Below are 12487 nucleotides of genomic sequence, written 5' to 3'. Positions count from 1 at the left end.
GTGGAAGATTGCACAGCCATGTCCTGTGAAATTCAACCTGGCCAATTCCTGCCCCATCAATCAATTTGTCGATCATCAGCAAAATGCTGGGACAGTGCAATGAAGCAGTACTTAGTCAGCAATAATCTGCTCATTGACATTCTCTTTGGGTTCTGCCAGGGCCACTGAACTCCTGACCTCATTAGTTATTGCACGAGTAATATCAAGGCAGCATTTACCCAAGTATGACATCAAGAAGCCTAACAAAACTGAAGTCCATGAAATCGGGGAAGGAAAACTCTCCAGTCGTACCCAGCACAGAAGAAGGTGGTTGTGATTTTTGGATGTCAATCATCTCAGTCCCAGGATATCACTGCGGCAGGGCCTCGGGGTAGTCTCCTAGGTCCAACCATCTTCAGCTGCTTCATCAATGACCTTCCATCCACCATTTTTAATATTCCAATTTAGCGTGGCCAATCCACCTACCCTGCACATCTTTGGGTTGTGGGAGTGAGACCCACGCATGAACTGGGAGAATGTGCAAACTCCACATGGACAGTGACCCGGGGCCAGGATCAAACGGTGAGGTAGCAGTGCTAACCACTGTGCCACCATGCTGCCCTCTTCCTTCCATCATAAGGTCAAAAGTGGGAATGTTTGTTGCTGAAAGTGCAGCACCGTTTGCAGAGACTCCAGATACTGAAGCAGTCTGTGCCCATATGCAGCAAAACAATACTCTTAAGCTTGACACCATCCAGGATACAGGAACATACCAGATTGCCATCCCATCCACCACCTAAACATTCAGTCCCTCCAGGAATGCAAAGTAGCAGCAAGATGCATGGTAGGGATTCACTAAGACTACTTTAACAGCAACTTCCAAATCCAGAACTTATAAATTACTTGAAGGCACAGCTGCTAATGTTTGGAAGAAAGGATTTTGGGATGCACAGGAAGCCAGGTTTGGAGGAACAGCACCAATTTGTTCTTGTATAATGGCCATGTAAAATATCCCAAGGTGCTTCACTGGACCTTTTATAAAACAAAATCTAACATTGTGTCACGTTGGGAGATATTGGGGCAGAAGCCAGAATTGGGACATGTGCAGCTAGTTCTAATGGATGCAGGGCTGGAAGAAGTTATATAGAGATGGGGAAGGTTGAGACCATGGAGGTATTTGAAAAACAACAAGAATTTTAAAATTAAAGGGGCGGCACTTGGCACAGTGGTTAGTATTGCTGCCTACGCCGCTGAGGACCTGGCTCTGGGTCACTTGTCTGTGTGGGTGGAGTTTGCACATTCTTCTTGTGTCTGTGTGGATTTCACCCCCGCAGCCCAAAGATGTGCAGGTTAGGTGGATTGGCCATGCTAAATTGCACCCTAATTGGAAAAACAAATAATCGGGTACTCTAAATTTATTTATTGAAAATCTTTTTATTGGCTTTTCTCATATTTATAAACAGTTGTTATTTATATACATTACATTTTTCTTGCCTGCGCTAATTTGCTTTATTTTACAGAGAGGTTTGTTTTGTCCTTCAATTGACTAACTAAATACATTTTGCTGTCCTCTGGATTGGTCTATGACATTCCCCCCCTTCTCTCTTCTTCCCCCCCCCCCCCCCCCCCCCCCCCCCCCTTCTTTTCTTTTTTTAAATTCCTGGCTTCTCATTGCTGGCCATGAACAGGCTTTGGCACAGGCCGACGAACTGCTCCCAAGTATCCAGGAAACCTTCCTCTGACCCTCGGATGACGTACTTAATCTTCTCCGGGTGGAGAAATTCCGAGAGGTCATCGAGCCTGTTTGCAGCTTTGGGTGGTGCTGCCGATCACCAGCCGAGCAGGATTCTCCGGCATGCGATTAGGGAAGTGAAAGCAAGGGCATTGACCCCCTTCCCCATGTGTAGCTCTGGCTGCTCCGATACCCTGAAGATTGCCACTATTGGGCATGGCTTCACCCTCACCCCCACAACCTTGGACATTGCCTCGGAGAAGGTTGTCCAGAACCGAGCACGTTTGGGACAAGCCCAAAACATATGGGTGTGGATGGCCGGGCCCCTTTGGCACCGTTCACATTTGTCCTCCACCTCCGGGAAGAACCTGCTCATTCGGGTTCTGGTCAGGTGCACTCTGTGCACCACTTTGAGCTGCATTAGGCTTAGCCTTGAGCAGGAGGAGGTGGAGCTCACCCTGCTCAGTGCTTCGCTCCACAGTCCCCATCCTACCTCTGTCCCCAGTTCATCCTCCCATTTTTGTCTGGTCCCGTCCAGTGGTGTTCGAGATCTGTCCGGTAGCTGTCCGTATATTTTCCCACATAGCCCCCCTTCTCGCTGCTTGTGCCTATCGGGTCCTCTAGTATTGTGCTCTCTGGGGTACCCTACTGTCCCTTTGTGGAGGAAGTGCTTTATTTGGAGATGTCTCAATTCCTGTCCTTTTGCTAGTTTCCACTTCCTTGTCAGTTCCTCCAGTGTTGCCAGTCTGTGCCCTACATAGAAGTCCCCTACCATCAGTGTGCCCCCGTCCCGCCTCCATCTTTTGAAGGTGGTATCTAGCATGGCTGGGGGGGGGGGAAATCAGTGATTGCTGCAGATGGGAGCCATGGGGGACATTTTGGTTATCCCGAAGTGCTGTCTTAACTGGGTCCATGTTCTCAGCATGGCCGCTACCACTGGGCTCGTTGTGTACCTGTTGAGGTGGATGGGAGTGCTGCTGTGGCCAGGGCCCAGAAGGCTGTTCCTTTACAGGATGCCTCCTCCATTTGTACCCAATCTGTGTCGGATTCTTGTACCCATCCCCTCACTACTTCTGCCTTTGCTGCCCAGTGGTAGTATTGTAGGTTAGGTAGAGCCAGGCCCCCTCTGACTTTCCCTCTTTGCAGTGTCGGTTTGGGAATTCTCGGGTTCTTACCCCCACCCACCCACCCACCCACCCACACGCACACACACACAATGATTAGCCTGTCTATATTTTGGAAAAAGGCCTTGGGGATGAAGATCGGGATGGATCTAAACAGGAAGAGGAGCCTTGGCAGGATGTTCATCTTGATTGTCTGCACTCTTCCCGCCAGGGAGAGTGGGAGAGAAGGTTCACTGGGAATGTCTCGCTTTTGCCCAGGTTAGGTTTGTAGCCCAAGAAGGTTCCAAACCCTCAGTATTTGCAGTATTGCCTTCAGTCTCTTCTGTGGCTTTGAGACATAGAGGAGCAGGTCATCTGCAAAGAGTGAGACTCTGTGCTCTCTGTCTCCTCTCCGGATTCCCTTCCAGCTTTTTGCGTTCCGCAGGGTTATCGCCAGGGGTTCGATCGCTAACGCGAACAAGAGTGAGGACAGGGGTCAGCCCTGTCCTGTTCCTCTCTGTAGCTGGAAGTATTCAGAGCTGGTGGTGTTAGTTCGGACACTCGCTTTGGGAGCGTTGTACGGGAGCCTCACCCAGGTGGTGAATGCCGCTCCTAGACCAAACCATTCCAGTACCTCGGAGGTAGTTCCATTCTACTCTGTCAAAGGCCTTTTCTTCGTCCAGGGCGACGATCACCTCTGGTGTTCTCTCCCCGGGGGTGGGGTCATTATCACATTCAGCAGCCGCCTGACGTTCGCTGTGAGCTGCCTACCCTTGACAAAGCCTGTTTGGTTCTCTGCAACCAACTCTGGTACGCAGCCTTTTGGCCAGGACTGTTGCGAGTATTTTCGCATCCACGTTCGGCAGTGAAATGGGTCTGTATGATCCACATTCCGTCAGGTCTTTATCTTTTTTGGGTATTAGTGAGATTGTGGCCTGCGCTAGCATTGGGGGCAGGGTGCCCCCTGCCAGTGAGTCCCCGAACATGTCCCTTAGGTGTGGGGCCAGGACTGGTGCTAATTTTTTGTAGAAGTCCGCCGGGAACCCGTCTGGTCCTGGTGCCTTCCTCGCCTGCATGGAGCTGATCGCTCCATGATTTCTCCCAGGTCTATTGGTGCTTCCAGCTCTCTCTTTCTCCCCACCCCCAGTCTGTCTTCCCTCACCACTGGTAGTTCTAGTCTGTTTAGGAACTGTTTTGTTCCCGCGTCACTGTCGGGGGGCTCCAAGGTGTACAGTCTCCGGCAGAAGGTCTCAAATGCCCGATTGACCTCCTTTGGCTCTCTAAATTTTTTATTTTTAAAGAATTGTAAAATTGTGTTGTTTAACTGGGAATCAATGCAACTCGGTGAGTGCAGGCGTGATGGGCGAATGGGCCTTGCTGCTGGTTGGGATATGGCCAAATGGGCCTTGGTGCTGGTTGGGATATGGCCAAATGGACCTTGGTGCTGGTTGGGATATGGCCAAATGGACCTTGGTGCTGGTTGGGGTATGGCCAAATGGGCCTTGGTGCTGGTTGGGGTATGGCCAAATGGACCTTGGTGCTGGTTGGGATATGGCCAAATGGACCTTGGTGCTGGTTGGGATATGGCCAAATGGACCTTGGTGCTGGTTGGGATATGGCCAAATGGACCTTGGTGCTGGTTGGGACATGGGCAGCAGAGTTTTGGATTGCATCAAGTTTATGGAGAGTAGAATGAGGGTGGCCAGCTAGGTATGATTTGGAATAGTTGAGTCCAGAGGTAACAAAGGTGTGGATGAAATGGCAGAAGAGTTGAGGAGGCACAGTGTTTGTAAATATTATGGAAGTGGAAATAAACAGGCTTGGTAATGTGGGAATTGGTGTTCAGAAACAATGGGACACCAAGGTTGCAACCCATCTGGCTCAGTTCCTGATACTTGCCAGCGTGAGCGATGGAGACGATAGCTGGGAGCTGAATTTGTGAAATGGCTTGATTCTTCGCAACATTGCAGTAGATTTTTTGGAGGGCTGTAGGTTCTGGGTTACAGTAATAGGGTGGCTATGCAGCAATTTAAACACCAGGTTGCAAATTAGGTTTGACTCATTGGGGTATTAGAAGTAGGTCATCAACCTCTGGAATGATGGGAAGGTGGAGCTTGGTGCAGGTTAGGATACGAGTAGAAGAATTCTGAATAAGCTGTAACTGGAGGATGGGAGGCCAGGCAAGAGACCATTAAATTAGTAATAAAGGGTGGTAGGACAAGAGCTGATTCAGAGACACAGATCCACAAGGACAGAGATGCACAATGTGATCGAGGTGGATGCAGATGGTCTTGCTAATGGAGGGGGGCTATAATAACTTGATACATGCTTCAGCTGAGTCTGTGACCTGGGAAGAAGAAGAAAATGGTGGCTAAGTCCAGGAATTTGTGGTAAAGTATGAATATAATGACATCAACGTCTCGGTATGTAACTGCAGAGACTGCTCAAGGCGTGGATATCAGACGAGCAGTCCAAAAACACGTAAACATTGGAAGGACAGAGAGGTGATGACCAGAGCTGGGTACAATCTGGGGCAGATGTGTTCATGTGATGTTGGGTAGCATGTAGTTGTGGAACAAGGATAGATCCCTGAGAGGAAAGACTGTGGTGACAGGAAGAGAAGTCATTATTGGAGATCCCTGAGCTACATTTGTCTAACTAAAAGTAAGGGAACAACAACATAGAGTGCAGAAGGAGACCATTCGGCCCATGGAGTCTGCACCGACCCACTTAAGCCCTCACTTCCACCCTATCCCTGTAACACTATCCCCGTAACCCAATAACCCCTCCTAACCTTTTTGGTCACTAAGGGCAATCCACCTAACCTGCACGTCTTTGGACTGTGGGAGGAAGCTCGAGCACCTGGAGGAAACCCACGGAGACACGGGGAGAACGTGCAGACTCGCACAGACAGTGACCTAGCGGGGAATCGAACCTGGGACCCTGGTGCTGTGAAGCCACAGTGCTATCCACTTGTGCTACTCTGCTGCCCACTAAGTCCCATTGATCAGGGCAGTGGAATGAGCAAAGAGAAGGATGATGTGCTCCAGCATGTCAAAGGCTGCAGAAAGAATAGTGAGTACAGAGTGCGAAATCAAGGGAATTGCACACATTGTGTCTAACGTTGACAAAGTATTTGCAATCTTTGGAGTCTAGTGGAAACAAGAAGACAGATGTGTCTGCTGCAGATACCCATGGAAGGCCTGGTAGAATTTGTACTGGTGAAAAATTGCAATAAACAAGGATACACTGAAAGGAACAGTAGGGAGGGGAGGTGACAAAAGCAGCATAGTGGAGGAAATGACAGGAGCTGGTCTGATTGAAGGTGCTGTGAATCTCAGCAGATTAGGATGATAGCTGCTAATAAATTGAGATATTTTTTTACTGTCACACTGCGCCTCATCTAGTGGATGAAACCTGTCCATTGGAAAATTCCTTTTTAAATGGAGACAACTGTTTTAGTCAGTGAACCCCAAATTCCAAGCTGGATGTAGGAAGTAGAGTAACCAGTGTAAAAGGTTTCTTCCTCTGTTGTGCCCTAAACATTGGACACATGGGTGCATTTCACAAATAAATTGCCCCAGTGTCTAAGTGCATCCATAACTTCCAAATGTATACTGTGCAGGTAAGTGTGAAGAGTCCCGTGTAACTCGGATGTTACTTGGCCACCACAATTTAAGATAACGAGTGAAACTCAATGCAGAATATTTATTCAGTTACTACGAGTAAAAGCAAGTCTGCATGTTTCCTTTTATTTTGATTGATCATGTTTCTAAAATTTCACCGAGTTTGTCAGATAACAATCTGAACAGATAACAGCCTATCTTGTTCTGTTGCATAATTCCTGGACAGCTTGTGTTTAACTTGTCAAATTAACAGATGACCTACTGATATACTGGAACATGTGTTGTTACTTTGAGAACTCTTAAATGAAACAATGTTTGTAAGTTCAAATGATAGTCACTTTTGCTAATCTTGTTATCTTCAACAGAACTACCTATCCATGCGAATTGTGAATCCCCGCTAAGGAATTTCAGATTGGCCGTTCCTCCCGCAGCAGCGACTCTGTTGTATAACTGGTCCTGGAACATTTGTTTTGTATGTCTACAATCTTGTGGCCTTAAGGGTAGCAATGGACTGAGGTTAGGAGGGTGACAAGATCTACATTTACCAAGGTTAGGCAAGGTTCATGGGGTCATGACTTGGCCATTTATCAGTGATTCCATGTTAATGTGCTGACCCTGATGACCAGGACCCTGCTGGTTTTATCCAGCAATTTGTGCAATTGGCTGTTTATTTAGCAGGTGCCTCTCTAGTTATGAAATACCAGGGGTGTTGTTTGTTTGGAGTGGTGAGTTAAGCATTGAAAATATGGCTATTCAAGGTGATTGGTTTACTGATCTGCTACAGTGTAGGTCTGAAACACATGACATGCAAATATTATGGGACTTTTGTAGAATCTTTTCTAAAACAGAAATTAAGAGCACCAGTGCCTCCACTTGGTTTGCATATATCCTACTAGAATGGAAGAAACCAGCAGTTGATGTTCTGCGCATTATGATACTGTTGCCGTGTTCTCTTTGGCAGAAGCTTCATGTTTTTTTCTGGTTCACTTTTGTTATGTAAGAATTTGGACCAAAATATGTAATTTACATGCAAACTAAAGCATTATTAATCATGTGTACTTCCTGTACTCTAACAACTGCAATGTTAGCTGCTAATAAATCATTTCACCAGTGTTTATGGTTCATGGTCTTTTTATTGCGTGGAGCTTTTTAAAAAATAAATCCTGATATAAAGATAAACACATTCTTTTTCTCTCTCTCTCTCTCTCTCTCTCTCTCCATGTATCCACCTGATTCATGACCTAGTGCTTGGAAAATACTTGCAATGTTTGCCACGCAGCTGTTCTTTAAATTATAATATTTACAGTCTGAGGCTTAACATAAATTAGCAGTCACATTAGCAAAGCTACAATGTAATTAAATAATAATCTAAAAGCAATAGTTTGAGAAGATTACAAATACCGTAGTATAAAATAGCTTATTTACAGAATTAATAAAACATAACATGATCTGTGTGGAACAGTTACACTCTTATCAACATTGAGGAGGGGGGGGGGGGGGGGGGGGGGGGGGGGGGGGGGGGGAAGCAAAACGATTTTTAACTTCACAAGATCGGGACAAAATTAAGTTTTGAAAATAAGATCAAGCTTCTGCCATATTATAATAATAATAATCGCTTATTGTCACAAGTAGGCTTCAATGAAGTTACTGTGAAAAGCCCCTGTGAAAATACCACATTCCGGGCTGGTATGGGAATTGAACCTGCGCTGTTGGCCTTGTTCTGCATTACAAGCCAGCTGTTTAGCCCACTGTGCATTATATGTCAATCCACCGAGTGAGTTCCTGAAAGATCTTTTGACCTCTTGGTCTCGTGGCTCAAATACAATAAGTAAATGATCTGTGAACTTTATTTAAACAAAGTCTGGATCTCGATAACATTGAGATGGTGATCTGCAGTGTTCTGGGTGTGTTACGAATAGGTCACATTTTGTTGCGGAAGGGTGTGAATTTTGTGGGCAAGTTGTCCACTGGATATACAGTAGGGTTCGTTTTCATCATGGGAGGCCCATTCAAAAGTTCCCAGTCACAAGCCCTGGCGAGCTCCATTGTGAAGATCTTGAGGAGGATCTTGGCAAACTCTTTGCCCACACAGCTCCTGGAGCCACCTCCGAATGGGATGTAGCTAAATCGGCAGGCATCTTTTTCTGAGCAGCCGTCCATGAAGCGATCTGGGTTAAACTCGTCCTTTTTTGAGAAATTTGTTGCCACGTCATGTGTGTCACAGATACTGTAAATGACATTCCAGCCTTTTGGTATCTGATATCCCTGAAAATACAATTCATTTCATTATTTAAATATATTTACCTACAATTTGAGCGCATTTTGTAAATTCCGGTACAAAGATTGTGATATATTAGAATTGTTACCGATGCAGTTGGGATCCATGTTATATTGCAATTTGGAGTGAAAAAGAATTGTTTCACTTTTACAGGGGGGAAAAAAGTCTGAAATTGAGTGACTTTTATCCAGGTCATTCCTAATATTTTAGGCTTGTTATTGGAGACATTTACTAGTCCCTGTAGAAGTGATGGGCATTATAAAATCATAGAATCTACAGTGCAGAAGGAGTCCATTCATCCCATCGAGTTGGCCCTTGGGAAGAGCACCCTGCTTAAGCACACACCACCACCCTATCCCTGTAACCCCACACCTAAGGGGCAATTTAGCATGGTCAATCCATCTAACATGCAAATCTTTGGACTGTGGGAGGAAACCTACGCAGACACGGGATTGAATTGGCTGATATCACCAACATAATTTAAATAACCTTGTGCAGTCTTGCTGTGCAGATTCTTCTCAATCGGCCCGAGTTTGTGATTGACCAGTTGAAATATAAATAGGTTTAAAAACCAGTTTGCAGAAATGTATCCTGCCCCAACATGCATACATACATATGCACACACTCAGTCGGAGACACAATTTCTGGATGGGGTTAAATTATTACTGCCATTTCATAATGCCGTCTGATTCCTCCTGGCCACTTGGGATGTAATCTTGGCTGTACTATGAAGGTCTGATACTGTGGAGGGAAAATCCGCGACAACCTGCAACAGCTGTACGAACACAGGCTTGTGACCCGTGCAATGTGGTAGATGATGATAAATACCTGTTTCAAATCAATTAGACATTTCTGATGTAGAAGTATTTACTAAGCTGGAGGTTTTGTAAAATCAATTATGGGATAAATGTGATTTTTTTTCCCCTCTCCCTCTCAATGGACGCAAGCTGTTTTGTTTTAGAGGCGACTGGTGTAATTTCAGCTCACGTTTAATACGAAGGTCTTTAGGGCCACGCGGAATCCTCCAGGGACCGGGGGACTCAGTCGAAGAGTTTCTTTGATGACACTTCCGGTATATTTAAGTTGCTCCAGGAGTTCAATGGTGATTTGTTTGTTTTCTGCAGAGTCGCTGCTCAGTAATCCCTGGAAAGCAAAATACAATTTTTATTCTGCTTAAATTGCTCTCAATTGTCACCCAATGGATCTTTTTACCTCCCAAACCCAGGAATCTGAGCCAGGGTTCAGGATCCAAGGCTGGCAATGTGCTCCCTCAGACTTAGACACTGACTTACCTGCTCTTGCAATTCCCCTCTGACTTTTTGCAGCACCTCCGGGTGTAAGGCCAGGAAAGTGACCAGGGAGGTAGCTGTACTGGCTGTCGTGTCATGTCCTCCAAACAGCAGCTCGGTGGCAGATTCTTTCAGCTCCTTTTCAAAAATAATAAACACACGTCAGGCATGTAAAGCAACAGACACACACAGCCTGAAAGAGCTGAGTACAACTGCAGCCCGTTACTGGGGCTCTTGTACACCGGGCAGTTCACATTATCATTGCAAATATTCGCCGAACAATGCCATGGGGGAATCTTCACTTAACATTGCTTTTAAAATCTGGATCTGAAGTTTATTAAACAGAGTTGTAAAAATCAGAAGAGGCATTAGTTATTGGATGGTGTTCTGGGTAGTGGGAGGGGACTGGGGGAATATACTGGGGTGGGACAGTGGGAGGAGACTGGGAAGTATTTGGCTTGGGGCAGTGTGAGGGTCTGGCACAATGTTCTGTGCAGTGGGAGGAGACTGGGGCAGTATTTTGGGCTGGGGCAGTGCGAGGGGACTGGGGCAGTATTTTGGGCTGGGGCAGTGCGAGGGGACTGGGGCAGTATTTTGGGCTGGGGCAGTGGGAGGGGACTGGGGCAGTATTTTGGGCTGGGGCAGTGGGAGGGGGCTGGGGCAGTATTTTGGGCTGGGGCAGTGGGAGGGGACTGGGGCAGTATTTTGGGCTGGGGCAGTGGGAGGGGACTGGGGCAGTGGGATTGGACAGGGGCAGTGGGAGGGGACTGGGGCAGTATTTTGGGCTGGGGCAGTGGGAGGGGACTGGGGCAGTATTTTGGGCTGGGGCAGTGGGAGGGGACTGGGGCAGTATTTTGCGCTGGGGCAGTGGGAGGGGACTGGGGCAGTATTTTGCGGTGGGGCAGTGGGAGGGGACTGGGGCAGTATTTTGCGGTGGGGCAGTGGGAGGGGACTGGGGCAGTATTTTGGGGTGGGGCAGTGGGAGGGGACTGGGGCAGTATTTTGGGGTGGGGCAGTGGGAGGGGACTGGGGCAGTATTTTGCGGTGGGGCAGTGGGAGGGGACTGGGGCAGTATTTTGCGGGGGGGCAGTGGGAGGGACTGGGCAGTATTTTGGGCTGGGCAGTGGGAGGGGACTGGGGCAGTATTTTGCGGTGGGGCAGTGGGAGGGGACTGGGGCAGTATTTTGCGGTGGGGCAGTGGGAGGGGACTGGGGCAGTATTTTGCAGTGGGGCAGTGGTGGGAGGGGACTGGGGCAGTATTTGGGGTGGGGCAGTGGTGGGAGGGGACTGGGGCAGTATTTTGCAGTGGGGCAGTGGTGGGAGGGGACTGGGGCAGTATTTTGGGGGGGGGGGCAGGTGGGAGGGGACTGGGGCAGTATTGTGGGGTGGGGCAGGTGGTGGGAGGGGGCTGGGCAGTATTTTGGGTGTGGGGCAGTGGTGGGAGGGGACTGGGGCAGTATTTGGGGGTGGGGCAGTGGTGGGAGGGGACTGGGGCAGTATTTTGGTGTGGGGCAGTATTTTGGGGTGGGGCAGTGGTGGGGAGGGGACTGGGGCAGTATTTTGGTGTGGGGCAGTGGGAGGGGACTGGGGCAGTATTTTGCGGTGGGGCAAGTGGGAGGGGGACTGGGGCAAGTATTTTGGGGGTGGGGCAGTGGGAGGGGACTGGGGCAGTATTTTGCAGTGGGGCAGTGGTGGAGGGGACTGGGGCAGTATTTTGGGGGTGGGGCAGTGGGAGGGGACTGGGGCAGTATTTTGCGGTGGGGCAGTGGGAGGGACTGGGGCAGTATTTTGCGGTGGGGCAGTGGGAGGGGACTGGGGCAGTATTTTGCAGTGGGGCAGTGGTGGGAGGGGACTGGGGCAGTATTTTGGGGTGGGGCAGTGGTGGGAGGGGACTGGGGCAGTATTTTGGGGTGGGGCAGTGGTGGGAGGGGACTGGGGCAGTATTTTGGGGTGGGGCAGTGGTGGGAGGGGACTGGGGCAGTATTTTGGGGTGGGGCAGTGGTGGGAGGGGACTGGGGCAGTATTTTGGTGTGGGGCAGTGGTGGGAGGGGACTGGGGCAATATTTTGGAGTGGGGCAGTGGTGGGGGGACTGGGGCAGTATTTTGGAGTGGGGCAGTGGTGGGAGGGGACTGGGGCAATATTTTGGGGTGGGGCAGTGGTGGGAGGGGACTGGGGCAATATTTTGGAGTGGGGCAGTGGTGGGAGGGGACTGGGGCAATATTTTGGGGTGGGGCAGTGGTGGGAGGGGACTGGGGCAATATTTTGGAGTGGGGCAGTGGTGGGAGGGGACTGGGCAGTATTTTGGGGTGGGGCAGGGAGGGGGCTGGGGCAGTATTTTGCGGTGGGAGGGGACTGGGGCAGTATTTTGGGGTGGGGCAGTGGGAGGGGACTGGGGCAGTATTTTGCGGTGGGGCAGTGGGAGGGGACTGGGGCAGTATTTTGCGGTGGGGCAGTATTTTGCGGTGGGGCAGTGGGAGGG

At 48.9% G+C, this 12487-nt stretch overlaps 2 protein-coding genes across 8 annotated transcripts in view; one reads left to right on the top strand and one right to left on the bottom strand.

The window, feature by feature from the left end:
• LOC119979244 (myoferlin-like) overlaps positions 1 to 7553 on the top strand; it is a 284837-nt gene extending 277284 nt beyond the window's left edge. For all 7 annotated transcript variants that reach the window (XM_038821180.1, XM_038821182.1, XM_038821178.1 and 4 more), the window contains one exon: positions 6806 to 7553. In XM_038821180.1, the coding sequence (XP_038677108.1) occupies positions 6806 to 6841 (36 nt within the window). In that variant the 3' untranslated portion in view covers positions 6842 to 7553. The remainder of the gene's footprint in view (positions 1 to 6805) is intronic.
• A 404-nt stretch (positions 7554 to 7957) lies between these two features.
• Positions 7958 to 12487, bottom strand: part of LOC119950984 (cytochrome P450 26A1-like) — a 72214-nt gene continuing 67684 nt past the window's right edge. Inside the window, exons 4-6 of the mRNA XM_038774017.1 lie at positions 10011 to 10145; positions 9706 to 9861; positions 7958 to 8705 (exon numbers count right to left, since the gene is read on the bottom strand). Coding sequence (XP_038629945.1) covers positions 8361 to 8705; positions 9706 to 9861; positions 10011 to 10145 — 636 coding nt within the window. The 3' untranslated portion in view covers positions 7958 to 8360. The remainder of the gene's footprint in view (positions 8706 to 9705; positions 9862 to 10010; positions 10146 to 12487) is intronic.

The sequence above is a fragment of the Scyliorhinus canicula genome, chromosome 16 (assembly GCF_902713615.1).
Source record: "Scyliorhinus canicula chromosome 16, sScyCan1.1, whole genome shotgun sequence".
NCBI classification, from domain to species: Eukaryota; Metazoa; Chordata; class Chondrichthyes; order Carcharhiniformes; family Scyliorhinidae; genus Scyliorhinus; species Scyliorhinus canicula.
The sequence above is the reverse complement of the archived record's forward strand: the minus strand, read 5'-3'. Positions and strand labels throughout refer to the sequence as shown.